The sequence below is a fragment of the Anolis sagrei genome, chromosome 10, assembly GCF_037176765.1.
Source record: "Anolis sagrei isolate rAnoSag1 chromosome 10, rAnoSag1.mat, whole genome shotgun sequence".
In the NCBI taxonomy this organism is placed as follows: Eukaryota; Metazoa; Chordata; class Lepidosauria; order Squamata; family Dactyloidae; genus Anolis; species Anolis sagrei.
The window spans coordinates 2,066,446-2,090,880 of NC_090030.1; the positions used below are offsets into that span (position 1 = coordinate 2,066,446).

Genomic DNA, 24,435 nt, shown 5'->3' on the forward strand with positions numbered 1-24,435 from the left:
TCCATACACAGATGCAGATGGCCCGACTTACTTTCCTCCTGCTTTGTGATGGGACTGTGGTAGATCTGCAAAACAAGCAAGAGAGGAAGGTAAAGGCTTGAGTGAGCCTATTGGAAACTAGACTTGCTCACACATCTCTCTTCCTGGCATCTCCCATTTACCTAGAACTTGCCAAACACTTAAAAAATAGGATTTAGGATACCAGATTTGCATGGAACTCGTTTGTTGCAATATACGAGCATAATTAGGTTCTTGTGGACTTTTTCGGGCTATAGAGCCATGTTCTAGAGGCATTTCTCCTGACGTTTCGCCTGCATCTATGGCAAGCATCCTCAGAGGTTGTGAGGTCTGTTGGAAGTAGGAAAAATGGGTTTATATATCTGTGGGTTTATATATCTGTCCCTATATATATAGGGACCACCAAACGCAGCGCCCAGACACGCATCAAGGAACATGAAAGGCACTGCAGACTACTTCAACCAGGGAAGTCAGCCATTGCAGAGCACCTGAGGAACCAGCCTGGACACAGCATCTTATTTGAGAACACAGAAATGCTGGACCACACAAACAACCACCATGTCAGGCTACACAGAGAAGCCAATGAAGTCCACAAGCATGTGGACAATTTCAACAGAAAGGAAGAGACCATGAAAATGAACAAAATCTGGCTACCAGTATTAAAAAACTCTAAAATTATAACAGCAAAACAACAGAGAGGAAACAACCAGGCACAGATTAACACCTCCCAGCAACAGATTTTCCCAGGCTCAGGCAGGCCTTCAAATGCTAATGAAGGTGATCAGCTAAACATTCACACCTTACTGCAGCAGGGAAGAGCTCCTTGCCCCACCCCAGCCATTCCACAGATATATAAACCCATTTTTCCTACTTCCAACAGACCTCACAACTTCTGAGGATGCTTGCTGTAGATGCAGGCGAAACGTCAGGAGAAATGCCTCTAGAACATGGCTCTATAGCCCGAAAAAACCCACAAGAACCTAGTGATTCCAGCCATGAAAGCCTTCGACAATACGAGCATAATGTTTTCGAAAAGACACCCAACATGGATTGCAAACCATTCTGCAAATGAGTGAAGGGAATAGGGAAGATACTATTTCTTATTATTATAATTTCTTATAATATTATATTATCTAATATATTATATAATAACGCCCTACATAGTTTGGGTCCAGGTTACTTAAAGGATCTGTTGCACTCAGGACAGGAAAATCCCTCTGACTTTAAACCCCACACCATTGGACGGAAAACAATCCTTTTATTGAAGATAATTAAAAAGCTAAAAGGTAAAAACCACTTTAAAGAAATAGGTCAATCCAGTTAAGTAGGAAGATAAGCAGGAACAAAGTAATTCAGAGTAACAGTCCAGCAAAGTCCATAAAAACCAAGGCAAAACTTTCCAAATAAAATGCAAAGAATCAGGAAACATGAAACCAAGACATGAATATAGAGCATGTCTTGATTCCAAACAATGCTTCATCTGACTACATATCCTGCACTTGGAACTTTTATCTCCTCATTAGCTATGTCTCTTTGTTGTTGTTCATTCGTTCAGTCATCTCTGACTCTTTGTGACCTCATGGACCAGCCCATGCCAGAGCTCCCTGTCGGCCGTCACCACCCCCAGCTCCTTCAAGGTCAGTCCAGTCACTTCAAGGATGCCATCCATCTATCTTGCCCTTGGTCGGCCCCTCTTCCTTTTACCTTCCACTTTCCCCAGCATCATTCCCTTCTCTAGGCTTTGCTATCTCCTCAGGATGTGGCCAAAGGACTTCAACTTTGTCTCTAGTCTCCTTCCCTCCAGTGAGCAGCTGGGCTTTCTTTCCTGGAGGATGGACTGATTGGATCTTCTCGCGGTCCAAGGCACTCTCAGCACTTTCCTCCAACACCACAGCTCAAAAGCATCTCTTTTCCTTCGTTCAGCCTTCCCAAAGAGCCAGCTCTCACATCTGTAGGTGACTACTACAGGGAATACCATGGCTTTGACTATGCAATGGATCTTTGTTGCCAGTGTGATGTCTCTACTCTTCACTATTTTATCAAGATTGGACATTGCTTTCCTCCCAAGAAGTAAACAATGCTATGTCTCTAGCATTCAGAAATTGGTTTCATTTTAACTGAGAACTTATCTTTTTTTCTCAAAGCCTGGCAGACCGCCAAAGCCATTGTTCAGCTCTCCTGTTTTGACTAATCTCCCCATGTCTATACATTTGCTCATTAATTTCGGCAGCTGGGCCAGGTGCTGAACTGGGAACTCTCTGGTAACAATTCAGAAAGTACACCATCATCCCCCACACCACTCAGGGACATTCTCATGGGAAACTACACTTCGAACAGATATCTCCTGGTCATTCTCTGCATCAAGATCACTGACCAAACCATTGCCATCTTGAAACTCATTGACATCACTCTCCACATCCAAAGCACCCTTATTTGTCATATCAGGGCAACCAGTCAATTGTATTACATTTCTACCAGAAACAAACAGACAAAACACAAAGTTTGCAAATTTGGTAGTTGGTTAAATGTCCTTTGACTAGTATCTGGCCACTTGGAGTGCCTCTGGTGTTGCTGCAAGAAGGTCCTCCATGGTGCATGTGGCGGGGCTCAGGGTGCATTGCAGCAGGTGGTCAGTGGTTTGCTCTTCTCCACACTTGCATGCTGTGGATTCCACTTTGTGGTCCCATTTCTTGAGGTTGGCTCTGCATCTTGTGGTGCCAGAGCGCAGTCTGTTCAGCGCCTTCCAAGTCGCCCCGTCTTCTGTGTGCCCAGGGGGGAGTCTCTCATTTGGTATCAGCCACGGGTTGAGGTTCTGGGTTTGAACCTGCCACTTTTGGACTCTTGCTTGCTGAGGTGTTCAAGTGAGTGTCTCTGTAGATCTTAGAAAATTATTTCTTGATTTAAGTCGTTGGCGTGCTGGCTGATACCCAAACAGGGGATGAGCTGGAGATATCTCTGCCTTGGTCCTTTCACTATTGGCTGCTCCTTCCTGGTGGATGTCAGGTGGTGCAATACCGGCTAGACAGTGTAATTTCTCCAGTGGTGTCAGGTGCAGACACCCCGTGATAATGCAGCATGTCTCATTAAGAGCCACATCTACTGTTTTAGCGTGGTGAGATGTGTTCCACACTGGGCACGCATACTCAGTAGCAGAGTAGCATAGCGCAAGGGCAGATGTCTTCACTGTGTCTGGTTGTGATCCCCAGGTTGTGCCAGTCAGCTTTTGTATGATATTGTTTCTAGCACCCACTTTTTGCTTGATGTTCAGGCAGTGCTTCTTGTGGGTCAGAGCACGGTCCACGGTGACTCCCAGGTATTTGGGTGCGCTGCAATGCTCCCGTGGGATTCCTTCCCAGGTAATAATCCTCAGAGCTCAGGATGCTTGTCTGTTCTTAAGGTGAAAGGTACATGCCTGTGTTTTAGATGGGTTAGGGATCAGCTGGTTTTCCCTGTAAGAGGCAGTAAGAGCACCTAGAGCAGTGGTTCTCAACGTGGGGTCCCCAGATGTTTTTGGCCTTCAACTCCCAGAAACCCTAACAGTTGGTAAACTGGCTGGGATTTCTGGGAGTTGTAGGCCAAAACACCTGGGGACCCACAGGTTGAGAACCACTGACCTAGAGCTTCGGAGAGCTTCTGTTCTACCATCTCAAAGCTCCCTGCTTGAGCGGTGATGGCACGATCATCAGCATAGAGGAAACTCTCTGTCCCTTCTGGCAGTGGCTGATCCCTGATCCTGGAACACAATCACAATCTGAGCTCCAACAGGATCGCCTTCTGGCATACAATCTGTCCCTTTGGACACTGAGGTCCTCTGGGATTTCCATTTATTTCAACCAGCCAAAACCCTGAAAACTGCAAATGGCTGGACAATAATTCTTTGATGTTCTTTCCCCTTCTGCCCCACTTACAGTTCTATCTATGCCAGGAGTGTGAAGATGTTTGTTTTTTTCTTCTCAGCCCTGATAGGCTTCCTGGCAAGCCATTGTATCCCCTTTTCCCGGCTAAGACATCTCCCCCCCCCCTCCCAGAACCCCTCAATTGTGGGACCTGGCTGACTTGCTCTTGGACGGTGCGTAGTGTTTCCTACCGGTTCCTTTCCATCCATGGCCTCCATCCAGAGCCGACGGTTGGCTTCCGATGAAGCCTGCAAGGTGATGGGCCCAGGTCTGCAAACGGGAGGTCAAAAACAGAGAAAATCAATATTAAATGGTTTTGATCATGTTTCTTCCGATACCTAAAAATAAAGCATTTGAACCACCACTGGGAGTATCATGTCAACTTCTCCAACTAGTTCTCATGCAATCTGCGTGTTTCGCTTCTCTTGAAGTTCTGAACATTCTCTCTAACTTGAATTTTCTCTTTTTTAAAAAATATCTATATATATAAATTTTTTAGGGGCATCCAACGAGGAAACAAAACTCAAAACCCCCCCAACGAAACTTAACCAAAATTCCCATGCCCATAACACAACCCACAAGGTACAAACATATCTACTCAAAATGAAAAACAACACAACAACACACTCACAAAACGGCAAAACAACAAAACTCAAAAATCCCCCAACGAAACTTAACCAAAATTCCCATGCCCATAACACAACCCACAAGGTACAAACATATCTACTCAAAATGAAAAACAACACAACAACACACCCACAAAATGGCAAAACAACAAAACTCAAAAATCCCCCAACGAAACTTAACCAAAATTCCCATGCCCATAACACAACCCACAAGGTACAAACATATCTACTCAAAATGAAAAACAACTCACTCCAAGCCCCGTCGCGCCGCTTCCCGCACACACACACCCCCTGCCGCACACACACACACAACCCCACACTCCATCACTCCCCCCGCCGCCGCACGCACACACGCAACCCCACTCCCCCGCCGCCGCACACACACACGCAACTCCACGCTCCATCACTCCCCCCGCCGCCGCACACACACATGCAACCCCACGCTCCATCACTCCCCCCGCCGCTGCACACACACACGCAACCCCACGCTCCATCACTCCCCCACCCCAATCTTACCTCCTTTTACTTCACGCCACCTCCAAACCCCACCCCGCCCCTTCCCGCCCTGTCAAAATCTAGGAAAGACAGGAAGGAAGGAAAGAAGGAAGAAAGAGAAAGGGAGGTAAAGAAAAAGGGGGAAGGAAGGAAAGTTAGAGAAAGAAGGAAGAAGAAAAGGAAAGAAAAGGAAAGATGGAAGGAAAGAAAAGAGAGACAGCAGAAAAGAAAGAAAAAGGGGGAAGGAAGGAAAGAGATAGAGAAGGAAGAGGAGAAGGAAAGATGGGAGGGAAGGAAGGAGGGAAAGAAGGAGAGAAAGAGGGAAGATTGGCCACAGCAACACGTGGCGGGTAAAGGTTGCTATTTTTATGATTATTATGATGCTATTCTTCCTCTGAGACCCTTTTAGGGGGAATGGGAGAGGTGTCAGGTCCCGGAGGCAATGCATTGCATTATTGTTATTGTTATGATGGTGGTGAAATAAAAGGAAATAAAAAGTGAAAGAAGGAAGCAAACAGGGAGGGAAGAAAGGCAAAGGAAGAAAGGGGGAGGGAATGAAGGAAAGAGAGAAGGATGAAACCAAGTAGTGAAAGAAGGAAAGAAAGAAAGAGGTAGAGAAGGAAGAAAGGAGAGAAAGGGGGAAGGAATAGGTAGGGACCTCTCTTTCATAATAGTCCAGATATCTACCTCAACTTTGATAAGTTTTACTATAGGCCACAGCAACGCGTGGCAGGGCACAGCTAGTTTATTTATACAAAATGATATAAGAATTGCAGCTAAGACAAAAACAAACAAAATGCAACAATAACAAACACAGCTATCTCTCCTTCCCAACACCACCTCGGACTTCCGTCGCCACTCACTGTGAAGCTTACACCATATGATGCCCACTAGGCCTGGGTAACAACGGAAAAATTTGTTTCTAAAATCGATTTGTTTTTTGGGTTTTTTTGCGTTTCGATATTTAAAAGAATTCCGAAATTTTCCTTAAAAAAAGTTCGATATTTACGAAATTTCGTAAATGGTAAAAAAAATTACAAAACAATAACGAAACAATAACGAATCGATTCGTTAATGGCGGCCGCGATCGCGCAATACACTAAAAAAACTTCTGAAGCTTCCCTCTCCCTCTGTTGTTGACTGTTGGTATGATATTATAATTTTTTTTCACTAATTAAACAAAAAACAACTATAAAACTTGCCCCAGACATGCGGAAATAATAACGAAACGACCTCAAACCAATAACGAAACGAATACATAACGAAATACGAAGCATTTACGAAACGAATTGAAAAATTCGTTTCGTTTTTAAGCTGCTCCAGAATGGTTCCTTATCGCTTCGTTAACAAAAAAAATAACGAATTTTTAACGAATTTTTAATGAAACGAAACCGCCCAGCCCTAATGCCCACCCTCGTACATTCCTTAAAATATTCCTTGTGCAGCTTCCATAAAATCTACTTTTGCCTTTCTTTCAAAATATACAAACAGCAGCCTCCATTTATTTGCAAACTTCAATATGGAAGAACGTCCAGAAAATCAATAAGGAGAACGTTCGGAAATTCAAGAGAAGCAAAACACACAGATTGTATGAGAGTGAATTGTCCACCTTCTATTTTCTTTGGAGGAGGGCATTGATTGTTGTGACTATTGGGGTCAAATCAAGTCCCAAAGGTTGTTGGGTTGTTGTAGGTTTTTTCAGGCTATATGGCCATGGTCTAGAGGCATTTTCTCCTGACGTTTCGCCTGCATCTATGGCAAGCATCCTCAGAGGTAGTGAAGTCTGTTGGAACTAGGAAAAGGGGTTTATATATCTGTGGAAAGACCAGAGTGGGACAAAGGACTCTTGTCTGCTGGAGCTAGGGGTGAATGTTTCAACTGTTGTATGACTGTTTCAACTGTTGAATGTTTAGGTTGTGTTGTTATGTTGTGTATTGAGGCCTTGGCCTTTGTAAGCCACATCGAGTCCTTCGGGAGATGCTAGCAGGGTACAAATAAAGTTAATAATAATAATAATAACTGACCCCCTTGATTAGCATACAATGGCCTGATTGTGCCTGGGGCAAACTTTTGTTGAGAGGTGATTAGATGTCCTTGTTTGTTTCCTCTCTGTTGTTGTGCTGTTGTAAGTTTTAAGTTTTTTTTAATACTGGTAGGCAGATTTTGTTCATTTTCATGGTTTCCTCCTTTCTGTTGAATTTGTCCACATGCTTGTGGATTTCAATGGCTTCTCTGTGTAGTCTGACAAATATATAAACAGATATATAAACCCTTTTGCCTAGCTCCAACAGACAAGAGTCCTTTGTCCCACCCTGGTCATTCCACAGATCTATAAACCCTTTTTCCTAGTTCCAACAGACCTCACTACCTCTGAGGATGCTTGCCATAGATGCAGGCGAAACGTCAGGAGAGAATGCCTCTAGACCATGGCCATATAGCCCGAAAAAACCTACAACAACCCAGTGATTCCGGCCATGAAAGCCTTCGACAATCCAAAGGTTGTTATTTGTACTTAACAACACTCTTGATTTCCTTAGACCACCCATTTTCTGGCAAAACGGATGGACCACTCTCTCCTAGATGTCATCTTCAATTCTTTTCAAAGTAGGCCATAGGAACCCTTTCTACAAGGATTGAATGAAAAGTAATGCCTCCACCTTTGTTACTTGAGTTTGGATGGGAATATTTTCATAAATCAAATGCAGAAATAATCCTTCGAATGTGCTCTTTAACTATCACTTTTCTACATAATCACCAGACAATTGGATACATTTCTGCCAACGATGGACAAGTTTTCTGAAGCTGTCACGGAAGAAGTCAACACTCTGTTTCCGCAACCAGCATCTCACAGTTCTCTCAACGTCTTCATCAGAAGCATAGTGATGTTCCCACAGATGTTCTTTCATTATCGGGAACAGAAATGCCGATTATGCTTGACATTTCTCTCTGAGTGATACAACAATCGTCCTGAATCCTTCTGTCAACCTTTTGCTTGTGAAACTCGGTGGTTGCTGTCACAGGATGTCCAACTCTTTGTTTGTCATGCAAGTCAGTTGTTCCCACCTCAACATCTTTAAACTTACTCACCCAACGACACACAGTACTCACATCAACACAATCACTATAGACAGCTTGCATTCTCTGATGAATATCCTTTGGGGTGACACCTTCTGCTGTCAAGAATTCAATGACTGCACGTTGCTTAAGTCACATTGACCGACAGTCTGTGCAGGGTTCCATAGTTCGCACTTTAACAACACAACCGTTCAAGGCTAAGGCTTTCTGCCAAAATGGAACTGTAGAGGAGAGTCTACTGAACAAGCCAGTACCTGTTGCATACCAGTACTGCCATCTGTTGAGGAATTACGAAGGTGGAGGCATTACTTTTCATTCAACCCCCGTACCATTTGACAGCAAGAGGAGCTTCTGTCCTTCAAATCCAGTCATTAACTTCAGACTACGTTCAGTTTGACTTTCCTTCTGATACCATACAACCACAAAGACTCTCAAGGAAATGGCCCCACACTGTGACATGATACATGATGGTGGACCTTCATATTTGTTCAGACAGAGTCGACCCAAGAGCCAATGAAGCTGCCATGTCATCTTCAGCGGTTCTCTGCTCCTGCTCACCTTTCAAGTGTCTCGATGTCAAAGCAAAACCGTTTGTCTATGGAGTCGGTCTTCCTCCTCACACACGACTTGAGCATCAGGTGCAAGGGACCCTGAGAAGAGAGACAGTGAGAGCCAACCTCTTTGTAGAACTAATAAACAAAGAAGAGCCAACACAGCGTAGTGTTGAAATCAATGCAAATCCATCAGGACAAAGAAGTGGGCCAAGGCAGTCTTGCAAAGTCAGAGGATGATTAATGGAGGTTCTTAGACCTGTTTGTTTGGAAGCCATGAGAATAGAATCCTAATTAGTGTATTTGCCTTGAGGCTGATAACGATCACCACCACCCAAGAAGTATCACCACCTACAAGCATCCACAACTACATATGAACGGTAAGACTGGGGAGTTGCAACTCAGCATCCAACAAGGAATTATGGGCTTTTTTCCCCAATGGCAGCAGTCATGGAGGACCATCTTCCATTCCATGAAGACGTCCTAGCACATAGTTGGTCAACTTTGGCAACGCCTTTGGTCCAGTATCCTTAATGCCTTCTCCCACCTAAACCACCTTGAGTCTCAAACTAGGGAAAGAGGAGGACAAGGAGGAATTCTATTGATGAGTTCCACCTAGAGATGGTCCATTCCTGAAACATGACACATAGCTTACTTCCATGATTCATTGGGTTTCTCCTAGTCAAGAAGAACAACTGGTATTGGAGGAAAGTGAGTCTCTTGAGGGGAGGGGGATGTTGGACTAGGCAAGTAGCAAATGCTTATTTTCCCAACAACAATAGAAAGATGGAAGTGGCAGAAGTCATGAAGGACCATCTTCCATTCCATGAAGACGTCCCTAGCACATAGTTGGCCAACTTTGGCAACGCCTTTGGTCCAGCATCCCTAATGCCTTCTCCCAACAAAACCACCTTGAGTCTCAAACTAAGGAAAGAGAAGGACAAGGAGGAGTTATGTTGATGAGTTCCAGCTAGAGATGACCCATTCCTGAAACATGACACATAGCTTACTTCCATGATTCATTGGGTTTCTCCTAGTCAAGAAGAACAGCCAGCTTTGGAGTAAAGTGAGTCTCTTGAGGGAAGAGGGTTGTTGGACTAGGCAAGTAGCAAATGCTTCCCTTCCCAACAACAATAGAAAGATGGAAGTGGCAGAAGTCATGAAGGACCATCTTCCATTTCATGAAGACGTCCCTAGCACATAGTTGGCCAACTTTGGCAACGCCTTTGGTCCAGCACCCCTAATGCCTTCTCCCACCAAAACCACCTTGAGTCTCAAACTAAGGAAAGAGAAGGACAAGGAGGAGTTATGTTGATGAGTTCCAGCTAGAGATGACCCATTCCTGAAACATGACACATAGCTTACTTCCATGATTCATTGGGTTTCTCCTAGTCAAGAAGAACAACTGGTATTGGAGGAAAGTGAGTCTCTTGAGGGGAGGGGGATGTTGGACTGGGCAAGTAGCCAATGCTTCCTTTCCCAATAACAATAAGATGGAAGTGAAAGAAGTCATGAAGGACCATCTTCCATTCCATGAGGACGTCCGTAGCACATAGTTGGCCAACTTTGGCAATGCCTTTGGTCCAGCATCCCTAATGCCTTCTCCCACCAAAACCACCTTGAGTCTCAAACTTGGGAAAGAGGAGGACAAGGAGGAGTTATGTTGATGAGTTCCAGCTAGAGATGACCCATTCCTGAAACATGATATATAGCTTACTTCCATGATTCATTGGGTTTCTCCTAATCTGTTCTTCTCGGGAAGGCGGATCTGGCCAAAGTGGTCCACGCCTCAGTCACCTCTAGACTGGATTACTGCAATGAACTCTACGTGGGGCTGCCCTTGAAAACAGCCCGGAAATTCCAGATGATTCAACGGGCGGCAGCCAGGTTGTTAACTGGGGCACCTTACAGGGAGCGGTCAACCCTCCTGTTCAAGGAGCTCCACTGGCTGCCATTCATTTACCGGACCCAATTCAAGGTGCAGGTTCTTACCTACATAGCCCTGAACAGTTTGGGACCTGCCTACCTGCGTGACCACATCTCCATATACGATCCCTTCAATCATCCGGAGAGGCCCTGCTCTCGATCCCACCAGCCTCGCAGGTGCGTTTGGTGGGGACAAGAGAGAGGGCCTTTTCGGTGGTGGCCCCTTGACTCTGGCACTCACTCCCCAAAGACATCAGACAGGCCCCAACTCTGGCAGTCTTCAGGAGGAGCTTGAAGATGTGGCTGTTCCAGTGTGCCTTCCTGGAATAATGATCCCATAGCACTTTGTCCTCCAAAGCACTTTACATTTCTTCAGGTCTGCTTGTATGCCCTTCCACAAACACCAGTATCGCCTTTTCATCCATGTCCCAGCATCACTTCCAATTTTAATTTTACATTTGGCCTTCCCACTGTTTTTAATTGTGTGCTGTCTTATTGATATGTTGTATATTTTATTGTCTATGTTTTTATTTTAATTACTTGTATTGTGGTTCGTTGCTTGTATTGTTGTATTTGGGCTCGGCCTCATGTAAGTCGCACTGAGTCCCTCGGGGAGATGGTAGCGGGGTACAAATAAAGTGTTGTTATTATTATTATTGACTTTGGAGGAAAGTGAGTCTCTTGAGGGAAGAGGGTTGTTGGACTGGGCAAGTAGCAAATGCTTCCCTTCCCAACAAGAATAGAAAGATGGAAGTGAGGTGTATATCACCAACAGGATGGTCAACGTTGTCCATGTCACCTGTCCTCACACCATAGATACCATTCTAAGGAATGAGGGCTGGGAAACTACAAGAAAAAGGTGAAGAACTCGTGGACTGTAATTAAAAATTGCTGATGAGACTGGAAACAAATGATTAACTGTTGACATTGCTGACTTGATGAAGTCTTGGAGAAAAAACAACTTGTTTACATTGCCAAAGACGATGGGTTTTCTAAGTAAGAAAGTCAACACTGTGGCTCTTTACAGAAATGTTTACAAGGCTCCTTGATAAGGAAAGCCAATTAAGCAAAATCAACATCTGTCCAGGAACTGATGGAATCTGTCTGTCAGCAATTTACAACTTTCAGAACCACATCAACAGGAAATCTATATAAATAAAAATGTAATGTCCGTTAGTGGGATTAACAGAACTCAAAAACCACTGGACGAACTGCTGCCAAATTTGGCCACAAGACACCTACTAACCCAAGGAGTGACCATCACTCAAAAAAAATGATTTTGTCATTTGGGAGTTGTAGTTGCTGGGATTTATAGTACACCTACAATCACAGAGCATTCTGAACTCCATCAATGAAGGAATTGAATCAAATGTGGAACACAGGGCTCCCATGACCAACAGTAAACACTAGAAGGGTTTGATGGACCTTGACCTTGAGTTTGGGAGTTTTAGTTCACCTACATCCAGAGAGCACTTTGGACTCAAACAATGATAGATCTGGACCAAACTTGGCACGAATATTCCATATGCCCAACTAGGAACACAGGTGGAGTTTGGAGGAAATAGACCCTAACATTTGGGAGTTATAGTTACTGGGATTTATAGTTCATCTACAATCAAAGAGCATTCTGAACACTACCAATGACAGAATTGGGGCAAACTTCCCACACAGAACCCCCATGACCAATAGAAAATACTCAAGGCTAGATATTGGAAAACCCCAGATAGTATATGCTAGATATTGGAAAACCCCAGATATACCTCCTTTAGAAGAATGGGAAAAATATATTATAGATATGTTGATAATGGACAAAATAACTGTAATATTAAGAGGAGAAACATTAGACAACTTTGTTAATGAATGGCAACCAATGATTCAACACCTTAATGTAAAGTTAAATTAAAAATGTATATAGAGGATCCTATAAGACTGTAGACAAGTAAGAAGTGGATGTGAAGTAAGAATCTATGACATCTTTCTATGTAATATTTAGATAGTAGACTGTGACCCCTTAATAGAAATATATTATGAGATAAATGGTTATAGAACATTAATAGATAGAAAGTATTGCACTATATGCAACAAACCCTTGCAAATGTTTGTTTACGTTTTTAAAAAAGAAAATACTGAAGGCCATCCAGTCCAACTCCCTTCACCAGGGCAAGAAAACGTAAACAAAGCCCTCCTGACAAAGAGCCATCCAGCCAGAGATATAGAGAGATATAGATTATTCACACAACACACACACACACACACAGATATAGTATCCTAGATTTGAAAGGGACCCCTAAAGAAGGGCAATTCTATGTGGCATGTTCCAGAGTTGGCAAATCAGACAATCTCAACATCAACACTGACAAAGAAACAGCAAGAAATACTGTTTACCTACAAGCATCAAGACATCTATCTATCTATCTATCTATCTATCTATCTATATATCTATATATCTATCTATCTAAATGTTCTGTGCATAATGAGTACCTTAAAAACAAAAGAACCAATGAACGAAATCACACTAAATTTGGCAACAAAACGTCTCACGACACAAGGAGTGACCATCACTCAAAAAATTATGATTTTGTCATTTGGGAGTTGTAGTTGCTGGGAGTTATACTTCACCTACAACCAAAGAGCATTCTGAACTCCATCAACAATTGAATTGTTGGCGCACAAAACTCCCCTGACCAACAGAAAACACTAGAAGGGTTTGGTGGGCATTGGCCTTGAGTTTTGGAGTTGTAGTTCGCCAACATCCAGAGAGCACTGTGGAGTCAAACAATGATGGATCTGGACCAAACTTGGCACTAATACTCAATATGCCCAAATATAAACACAGATGGAGTCTGGGGGAAATAGACCTTGACATTTGGGAGTTGTAGTTACTGGGATTTATAGTTCCCCTACAATCAAAGCACACTCTGAACCCCACCAACGACAGAATTGGGGCAAACTTCCCACACAGAACCCTCATGACCAAGAGAAAATAATGTGTTTTCTGGTGGTCTTTGGGGACCCTTCTGACACCCTCCTGGTGACCCCCCCCCCCCCTCCCCGGGGTCTTGACTTCCCAGGTTGGGAAATGCTGCCTTAAGGCCATCCAGTCCAACTCCCTTCAACAAGGCAAGAAAACATAATCAAAGCCCTCCTGACAAAGGGCCATCCAGACATTCACACACACACATATATGCATATGACAGATGCAGTATCATAGATTTGAAAGGGACCCTTAAAGAGGGGTAATGATATGTTGTATGTCCCAGAGAAGGCAAACCAGACACTCTCCACATCAACACTGGCAAAGGAACAGCAAGAAATACTGTTTATCCACAAGTAGAAAGAAATGACATATATTAGAAACCAACACTTTCACATTACTTTATTTTCCAGATCACCAGGCTGGGCCACAGCAACGCGTGGCAGGGGACGGCTAGTACTACATAAAAGGACCCTTCTCTCTCAGAAGGAGTTTGTTAGACCAACTAAACACCATTTCTGAACACCATCATGAACAGCCACTGTCTCCTCTCAAGAAGCGGATCATATTCAACAAGGAGAATGGTAAGAATGCGTGAGGAATGAATGAGGAATGAATGATTGAATAGAGTATATGTGTCAATGTAGATGCAGTATTTGTCAGTGTGTAATTCATGTATGATGTGTGTTTAAATGTAATTTTATATGATAGGATTGTGATTGTAATAATTGAATTGCATTGCCAGGATGTAGTTTGACACAGAAGGGTTAAACAGCAAAGTAACAAGCTGTGAGAATGTGACCCTGAGTTCTTGCTCTGTGAAAGATTAGGGAGTGCCAGAGAGAAACTTCCTTCCAGCTGCAGTTTGGATTAGTTCCTATCTCTTTCGGTTTGTCTTCTTCACGTCTGTCTGCTGATGGTGTATGTTGTCTATTTTGAGCTGCTTAAGTAAAAAACTGCTTTTACCAGAGACTCCAGAGTCCATTATTCTGAGCTTCTGGATACTCTGCTACACGCCAACAGTATCCCCCCTTGTCTATGCAACCAATATAATTATTATAAAACCCACTACTGGTGTCTACTGTGTCTACTTCTTTCTCTGAAAGTGCCTCACACAACCTGTCTCACTGAAAGCAGAATAAAAGAACCTATTTAATGTTTCTAAAAGTACTTATGACAACTGTTTGCTAAGAAACCAGCAGAGGAAGCCACTTACTTGCTTGGCTCCTGGCTTCTGCTCCATGGGCGTCATCCGTAACATCTTGGACTCCTTCTCATATTGGCAGTAGTACTTGACCCATGAGATCCCCAATGCCCCTAGAGCAAAGCAAGGGTTTGACGAAACTTTATTGCAGTCCAAAGACCCAATTTGCTTAATAGTAAAAAGTGCACAACAGATTCATAAACTGATAACTTAAAAGCAGGACAAATGCCATGCTAGATGCACACAAACAAAGGTAAAAACACTGCTAATATATACAAGAAAAGTTTCAACCTGAGTCTAATATTGATCAAATGATCAAGGGTCTGGAGAACAAGTCCTATGAGGAGCGGCTTAAGGAGTTGGGCATGTTTAGCCTGAAGAAGAGAAGGCTGAAAGGAGATATGTGAGAGGAAGCCACAGGGAGGAGGAGGGAGCAAGCTTGTTTTCTGCTTCCCTGGAGACTAGGACGCAATGGAACAATGGCTTCAAACTACAAGAGAGGAGATTCCATCTGAACATGAGGAAGAACTTCCTGACTGTGAGAGCCGTTCAGCAGTGGAACTCTCTGCCCTGGAGTGTGGTTGAGGCTCCTTCTTTGGAAGTTTTTAAACAGAGGCTGGATGGCCATCTGTCGGGAGTGCTTTGAATGCGATTTTCCTGCTTCTTGGCAGAATGGGGCTGGACTGGATGATGGCCCATGAGGTCTCTTCCAACTCTTTGATTCTATGATTCTATGAGTGAAAGAGCCTTCAATACAATCTGTTCAAATAGTCACTGCTAGGTGCTGAAGCTTGAGATCACACATCCCCACCTCTGCTCAAAGTTTACTCTTGCTTCTTGGCAGGGGGTTGGACTGGATGGCCCATGAGGTCTCTTCCAACTCTTTGATTCTATGATTCTATGGTCTTTTTGGGTTTCTTATCTAACCTGCCAGCTTAATTTGCCAAAAGATAATTTGAGACCCTCTTGGCCAGAGGAATAGGATGAGTGAAACCCTAACTGTGAAGATGGGAATCCAAAGGCATTTGGACAAAAATGCTTCTGGCAGATAGTCAATGCTGTCTTGACTTGATACTGTCCTATGACTTGCTTCATGTAGGACTGACCCACGTCAATATACACAAAAGGTGGGCCCATGGATACCAATCAGAGTGAGTCCTAACCAGGATTGTCCTGGTCATCTGTTCAGTGAACCACAGAATTGGAGGCAACTCCATGGATCATCTAGCCCAACTCACTTCCAGTGTAGGAATCCACCACTAAGATACTTCAGACATAGTTGCAAATCCTCCAGCATCTTCCAGTGGACCCTCAACATCAATGCCTGGATCTGGGAGGCAGATCTTCAACATTATCTCACCAAAGTACCAGTCACTTACATTTCTCCTGGGAATATAGGTATCCCTCTATGGTTGGCTTCCCAGGAAGTTTGCAGGTCTGGGGGGCTTCCTTCATCCGTTTCTTGAGGTCCTCCAACTCTTCTCGCGTGCTGGTGAAATGGTTCCTTGTCTGTTGAAGGATGAGGAAAGTCAGAAGTACTTCTAGAGAAGCACAAAAAAAGAAGGGAGATCTTGAGTGGTTTGAGCAAACTCACATTCTGCAGGCTGAGCTGGAGCTGTTGTTTATATGGAAGGAAGTCCTGGGTCAACTCCACGGTCAGGTTGTTGTAGGTGAAGAGGCTGTGAAGAAAGGCCAGCACCTGGAGAAGGAACAAAGGACAGCTTATATGAGGAGCTTGTTCTGTGACAAATCCAACAGTAAGACACCCAGAATTCCAAAATCCAAAACCCGAAATTCTCCACATGGGTTCAAGAGATCCGTGAGAGGAATCTCAGAGCAAGAGCGCTGCCTTGAAAAACATGTGTATAATATGTATACAAACTCTCGTATGAAAACGAGCCATGTTTGATGTTTTGTTGATCATACCTAACAATACCAAAAATGGGGGACGCCTGGCTCGAGAGCAGTACGTGTGAAAAAGATCTGGGAGTCCTCGTGGACAACAAGTTAAACATGAGCCAGGAATGTGATGTGGCGGCAAAAAAAGCCAATGGGATTTTGGCCTGCATCAAGAGGAGCATAGTGTCTAGATCTAGGGAAGTCATGCTACCCCTCTATTCTGCTTTGGTTAGACCACATCTGGAATATTGTGTCCAATTCTGGACACCACAATTCAAGAGAGATATTAACAAGCTGGAATGTGTCCAGAGGAGAGCGACTAAAATGATAAAAGGTCTGGAGAACAAGCCCTATGAGGAGCGGCTAAAGGAGCTGGACATGTTTAGCCTGAAGAAGAGAAGGCTGAGAGGAGACATGATAGCCATGTATAAATATGTGAGAGGAAGCCACAGGGAGGAGGAGGGAGCAAGCTTGTTTTCTGCTTCCCTGGAGACTAGGACGCAATGGAACAATGGCTTCAAACTACAAGAGAGGAGATTCCATCTGAACATGAGGAAGAACTTCCTGACTGTGAGAGCCGTTCAGCAGTGGAACTCTCTGCCCCGGAGTGTGGTGGAGGCTCCTTCTTTGGAAGCTTTTAAACAGAGGCTGGATGGCCATCTGTCAGGGGTGATTTGAATGCAATATTCCTGCTTCTTGGCAGAATGGGGTTGGACTGGATGATGGCCCAGGAGGTCTCTTCCAACTCTTTGATTCTATGATTCTAGGGATTGCTTCATCACCAAGGCTCATCCCCACATTTCTGCCATGCTTACCGGCTCCACGATACTGAATTTCTTGCTTTCTTGCACCTGTTGGATCTGATACACATATTCCAGAGAGGACTCAAAGAAGTTGTGGCGCTCTTTATCCACTTGCAAGTCCGCCTGGATGAGGAATGTGACAAAAAGAAAGAGGTCACGCAACATGCTATTGCAATGTCCATGGAGGCCGTAGCACCACAAACAACCAAGAACAATAATTTCTCCAAACAAAACCCATGCATTTTGTGCCTTTCCACCACTATTGGAATCACGTTGTTCCAATTTCTTAGCTGAACTTTACTTGAACTTCATTCACTCTTGATAAAATGAATGAGGAATCGAAAGAGATGAAGGCTGGAAGGATTGTGGCGCAGCTGGCTGAGTGTCAGCTGCATTAAGATCACTCTGACCAAAAGGTCATGAGTTCGAAGCCAGCCCGGATTGGAGTGGGTTTCCAACCAATTGGGTGTAGCATGTTGTCGACCTTTGCAACCCAAAAGACAGTTGCATCTGTCAAGTAGGAAAATTAGGTACCACCTTAAAAAAGTGTGGGGAGGCTAAATTAACCGATTTATGAGGCCATAAAGAAGACTCCAGCAAAGCATTCCAGCGGGGAAGCATGCGGGGAATGCGGAAGTGCTTCATCAGCGTCGCAGATGGACAATTAAAGCGACAGCTCCCCTGTTAAATAGCCTCTGTGTAAAAAACTAAAAAAAAAAAACTCTAAAATTACAACAGCAAAACAGCAGAGAGGAAACAACCAGGCACATCTTAACACCTCTCAACAAAACATTTTCCCAGGCTCAGCCAGGCCTTCAAATGCTAATGAAGGTGGTCAGCTGAAACATTCACACCTAGCTTCAGCAGACAAGAGTCCTTTGTCCTACCCCGGTCATTCCACAGATATATAAACCCATTTTCCTATTTCCAACAGACCTCACTACCTCTGAGGATGCTTGCCATAGGTGTAGGAGAAACGTCAGGAGAAATGCCTCTAGAACATGGCCATAGAGCCTGAAAAAACCCACAAGAACCTAGCCTCTGTGTATGTCTGTATATGTTTGTATGTCAAAAATTGGCATTGAATGTTTGTCGTATATGTGTACATTGTAATCCGCCCTGAGTCCCTTGTGGGGTGAGGAGAAGGGCGGAATAGAAAAGCTGTAAATAAATAAACAAATAAATAAATAGGAAGCCATTGATCAATGGGCAAGTATGATCTGATGATGAAACAAGGCTTCCTTAGTGTTTCTGACTGGCGGTAGATGGTTTTGTTTTGGTTTTTTTGTGGAAACTCTTGGTATGGTTTCTACAAACCAAAAGAAGCTCCTCGAAGAGTCTGTTTTGACTAGGAAACACAATACCCATAAAAAACATTGGGCTTGAGAGTATCCAGAAGGATAACGAATCACACAATGCTCCTTCCAGCTCACATAGAGCTTGAGGTTGCATGTTCCCCTCCTTTAGCTTGCTTTATTCATCAAAAATAGAGAGTGGACTTCCTGTTTTGGAAAAAAAAATGCAGAAAATTGCATTTTGGAGAGTGAGGAAGCTACAGTCAAGAGAGGGAGACAGAATGGGCCTAGGAAGCCACCAAAGTCTTGAGTCTCTTTTGGGGAGAGATAAAGCAAGGTATAAATACCGTATTTACTCGACTCTAATGCTCACCTTTTTGGACTAAATTACCTTCCCAAAATTAGGGTGTGCATTAGATAAGTGTAATGTGGTAAACACTTTTTTTGGGTTTCAGGGTTTTGAAAACGGAGGTGCGCGTTAGAGTCAATGGTGCATTAGCTTCAAGTAAATAGGAATAACAACAACAACAACAACAACAACAAGCTGGCACGATACGAGGATTTAAAGATTGGACCGCTAAAACTCTGGCACAAGCCAGTAAAGGTGGTCCCAATGGTGATCAGCACACTGGGTGCAGTACCTCAAGACCTTGGCCTGCACTTAAATACAATTGGCGCTGACAAAATTACAATCTGCTAAAGGCCACCTTACTGGGATGTGCACACATTATTCACCCAAACGTCACAGTCCTAGAGACTTGGGAAGTGTCCGATGTGTGATCCAATACAACAGCCAGCAGAGTGGTCTTGTCTGCTGTGGACTCATCTTGTTGTGTTTCTAATAATAATAATAATAATAATAATAATAATAATAATAATAACAATAACAATAATAATAATAATAATCCTGGCTAGCTCTGGACTATGTCTTTGGACGGAATTACTACTATTTATTTATTTATTTATTTACTTTATTTGTATACCGCTGTTCTCAGTCCTTAGGCGACTCACAGCGGTTATTAGAATTCCTACTAGGAATTCTGGAAGGACCAGAAACTGAACCCAGTCTGAGATGATACATGTACTTGATGTCTTTCATTGAAGCTCCATCGTGGAGCTTATTATTATGGTCATCTACACTGTCTGCCCCCAAAAGAAAGAAAATCTCCAGCTTTTGAGATCCAATGGACCAGCCCAATAATAGACGTTAGGCCTGGGTAACAATGGAAAAATTTGTTTCTAAAATCGATTAGTTTTTTGGGGGTTTTTGCGTTTCGTTATTTAAAATAATTACAAAATTTTCCTTTTAAAAAGTTCGATATTTACGAAATTTCGTAAATGGTAAAAAAATTACAAAACATTAACAAATCGATTTCCGAAACAATAACGAATCGATTCGTTAATGGCGGACGCGACCGCGAAATACGCTAAAAAAACTCCAAAAACTTCTGAAGCTTCCCTCTCCCTCTGTTGTTGACTGTTGGTGTGATATTATAATTTTTTTCACTAATTAAACAAAAAACAACCATAAAACTTGCCCCAGACATGCGGAAATAATAACGAAACGACCTCAAAACAATAACGAAACGAATACAATAACAAAATACGAAGCATTTACAAAACGTATTTAAAAATTCGTTTTTTTAAAAAATTGCTCCAGAATGGTTCGTTATCGTTTTGTAATTAAAAAAATTAACGAATTATTAACGAATTACGAATTAACGAAATGAAACCGCCCAGCCCTAATAGACGTGGCCAAGTTTAACAATTGGGACACAAAATTGTGGACCGAAGAAGTAGATGCCATTCGGCCCTCCGAACAGTGTTGGACTGCAAATCCCAGCAACCATAGCCAGGTCAGCCATGATTATGGACTGTGGGAGTTGCATTCCTGGCTGAATCCAACACAGCTTCCTATCAACCGGGGCTTCCAGTCTTTGCAACTGGGCAACCTCTCTGCTTACCTCTTGCAACTGGGACTCTTTCTTCTTGGAGGACAAGTTCAAATGGCGGTCCAGCATGGAGTAAAACCTCTCTCCGTCCTTCTCGAATTTCTTCTTGCGCTCCTAGAAAGGAAGGGTTTGCAACAGGTTTCGATTGTGAGCTGCAACGGTTTCCAAAGGGAAAAAAGAAGTGAAGGAGGAAAAACCAAGCCTAGAAGACAAGGCTCGACACAACGCATGGCCCTGTCCCTCTACAAAGCTCAATCATAGAATCATAGAGTTGGAAGAGATCTCCTGGGCCATCATCCAGTCCAACCCCATTCTGCCAAGAAGCAGGAATTATGAATCCAAAGCACCCCTGACAGATGGCCACCCAGCCTCTGTTTAAAAGCCTCCAAAGAAGGAGCCTCCACCACACTCCAGGGCAGAGAGTTCCACTGCTGAACAGCTCTCACAGTCATACAATCATAGAATCATAGAATCAAAGAGTTGGAAGAGACGTCCTGGGCCATCCAGTCCAACCCCATTCTGCCAAGAAGCAGGAATATTGCATTCAAAGCACCCCTGACAGATGGCCACCCAGCCTCTGTTTAAAAGCTTCCAAAGGAGGAGCCTCCACCACACTCCGGGGCAGAGAGTTCCACTGCTGAACGGCTCTCACAGTCAGGAAGTTCTTCCTCATGTTCAGATGGAATCTCCTCTCTTGTAGTTTGAAGCCATTGTTCCCTTGCGTCCTAGTCTCCAAGGAAGCAGAAAACAAGCTTGCTCCCTCCTTCTCCCTGTGGCTTCCTCTCACATATTTATACATGGCGATCATATCTCCTCTCAGCCTTCTCTTCTTCAGGCTAAACATGGGCAGCTCCTTAAGCCGCTCCTCGTAGGGCTTGTTCTCCAGACCCTTGATCATTTGAGTTGTCCTCCTCTGGATACATTCCAACTTGTCAATATCGCTCTTGAATTGTGGTGCCCAGAATTGGAGACAATATCCCAGGTGTGGTCTAACCAAGGCGGAATAGAGCATGGGGAGCAGGACTTCCCTAGATCTAGACCAGCGGTTCTCAACCTGGGGGTCGCGACCCCCAAGGGGGTCACTGGGCCATTTTCCGGGGGTCGCGAAGCCGCCTCGGTTGCCCCCCCCCCAAAATGGCTGCCGGCTACTGTGTGAGCCAAACAGCCGCGGCCATGGAGGTGGCCTTTCCCACTCGCCTTTTGCACCCTTTGGCCTCGGAGGACGCAAGGGGCGAGTGTAAGGCCCTCGCCATGGCCGCGGCCATGGAGGAGCCTTTCCTGCTTGCCTCTCGCGCCCTTCGACCTCTGAAGGGGCGAGGGGCTCCCAGCCCTCTTTCCCTTGCCCAGGCAGCAAAGAAGGCTCTTCAGGAACTGAAGGTAGGACAAATCTAATCTTTTGTTAATGCCTCCCCAAAGCCCTCCAGTATTTTCTGTTGGCCATGGAAGTCCTGTATGTCAAGTTTGGTTCAATTCTATTGTTGGTGGAGTTCAGAATGCTCTTTGGTGCCTGGTGTACTATAAATCCACACAAATGAAATTTCCAAATGTTAGGGTCTATTTTTCCCAAACCCCTCCAGTATTTTCTGTGGGTCATGCAAGTCCTGTATGTCAAGTTTGGTTCAATTCTATTGTTGGTGGAGTTCAGAATGCTCTTTGGTGCCTGGTGAACTATAATTCACACAAATGCAATTCCCAAAAAGTCAGAGCTGAATCGGTTGGCGGTAATTCCAGTCCCTTCATCCATTGTCCATACTCCCCCAAACATACTGTTTTTATCATTAATCATTATGCTTTAATTATGTTCGATTTGTAACAATGGAAATACACCCTGCATATCAGATGTTTACATTAGAATTCATAACAGTACAGTTATGACGTAGCAACAAAAATATGGTTGGGGGTCACCACAACATGAGGAACTATATTTAGGGGTCACGGCATTAGAAAGGTTGAGAACCACTGATCTAGACACTAGGCTCCTCTTGATGCAGGCCAAAATCCCATTGGCTTTTTTTTGCCGCCACATCACATTCCTGGCTCATGTTTAACTTGCTGTCCACGAGGACCCCAAGATCTTTTTCACATGTCCTGCTCTCAAGCCAGACCTCCTCATCCCCCATTCTGTCTCTTTGCATTTCGTGGATGTCAACAATGAGGGGGTTACACTGGGTAGAGCTGCATGGAAAATGCAGAACTGTACAATGGGGGAACTGGCCATATTTACACTGCAAAACAACAGCAACAACACTCTTGCAAATGCAAAACCTGCCAACGATGCTCCATGTCAGCAACTACCGACAAGCCCAAAACAGGAAGCCAACGAGTCCTGAAGCAAAGTGGGCATGAAGCGGAACTCGCCACACTTCATGGAGAGACAACCGAGGAGCTGGCATCACCCGCAACCAAACAAAGCCTTAGAAACGGAGCTGGGTGCCAAGCCGCAAGAGGAAACCACAAAAAGGGGAAAGGATACACATGCAGGAAAGACTTTGCTGCAGTGTGTGTATTTTTATTCACACATGTATACACCAGGAATGTGAGTCAGCAGTGTGATGAGGCAACAAAAACAAGCCATTTCTGTCTGCATTTAGAGTTCCAAGCCAGAGTTCCCAAGCAAAACAAGTTTCCAAATGGAAGATGGGATGATTGTTCAACAAAATGAAGTTCAACACTGACAAATGCAAGATACTCCACTTAGGAAGAAAAAACAAAATGCAAAGATACAGAATGGGGGATGATGAGGCCTGGCTCGAGGGCAGTACGTGTGAAAAAGATCTTGGAGTCCTCGTGGACAGGAAGGTAAACATGAGCCAGGAATGTGATGTGGCGGCAAAAAAAGCCAATGGGATTTTGGCCTGCATCAAGAGGAGCATAGTGTCTAGATCCAGGGAAGTCATGCTCCCCATGCTCTATTCCGCTTTGGTTAGACCACTTTACCTGGAATATTGTGTCCAATTCTGGGCACCACAATTCAAGAGAGATATTGACAAGCTGGAATGTGTCCAGAGGAGGGCGACTCAAATGATCAAGGGTCTGGAGAACAAGCCCCATGAGGAGCGGCTTAAGGAGCTGGGCATGTTTAGCCTGAAGAAAAGAAGGCTGAGAGGAGACATGATGAGAGCCATGTATAAATATGTGAGAGGAAGCCACAGGGAGGAGGAGGGAGCAAGCTTGTTTTCTGCAATGGAACCATGGCTTCAAACTACAAGAGAGGAGATTCCATCTGAACATGAGGAAGAACTTCCTGACTGTAAGAGCCGTTCAGCAGTGGAACTCTTTGCCCCGGAGTGTGGTGGAGGCTCCTTCTTTGGAAGCTTTTAAACAGAGGCTGGATGGCCATCTGTCAGGGGTGATTTGAATGCAATATTCCTGCTTCTTGGCAGAATGGGGTTGGACTGGATGGCCGGTGGGGTCTCTTCCAACTCTAGGATTCTATGATTGGCCTGGAGAAGATTTTTAAATACTTCAAGAGGGACACCTTTGTTGTGTAATTAATATTAGGGGTGTGCAAAATGGCAGATATCCATACTGTTTTCAGTTCCATTTTTTGATGCCCCCCATTCTGCTTTTGGAAAAAATTGGGAAATTCAGGATTTTTTTGGACCCGGAATTCGGGATTCTGTTTCCGTTACAGGAATATTCGTTCTTTTGGCGCCAATGGGGGACATTTAGAGGCTCATCTCTCCATCATGTTCATGGCTATCAGGATGAAACTGGCTGC

The 24,435-nt window shown here is 44.1% G+C and overlaps 1 protein-coding gene across 2 annotated transcripts in view; it reads right to left on the reverse strand.

The window, feature by feature from the left end:
* OPHN1 (oligophrenin 1) overlaps positions 1-24,435 on the reverse strand; it is a 136,059-nt gene that overhangs the window by 60,114 nt on the left and 51,510 nt on the right. For both annotated transcript variants that reach the window (XM_067471491.1, XM_067471492.1), the window contains 8 exons: positions 20,727-20,828; positions 17,480-17,590; positions 16,360-16,464; positions 16,145-16,274; positions 14,778-14,878; positions 8,669-8,760; positions 4,106-4,184; positions 32-65 (listed from right to left, as the gene is read on the reverse strand). In XM_067471491.1, coding sequence (XP_067327592.1) covers positions 32-65; positions 4,106-4,184; positions 8,669-8,760; positions 14,778-14,878; positions 16,145-16,274; positions 16,360-16,464; positions 17,480-17,590; positions 20,727-20,828 — 754 coding nt within the window. The remainder of the gene's footprint in view (positions 1-31; positions 66-4,105; positions 4,185-8,668; positions 8,761-14,777; positions 14,879-16,144; positions 16,275-16,359; positions 16,465-17,479; positions 17,591-20,726; positions 20,829-24,435) is intronic.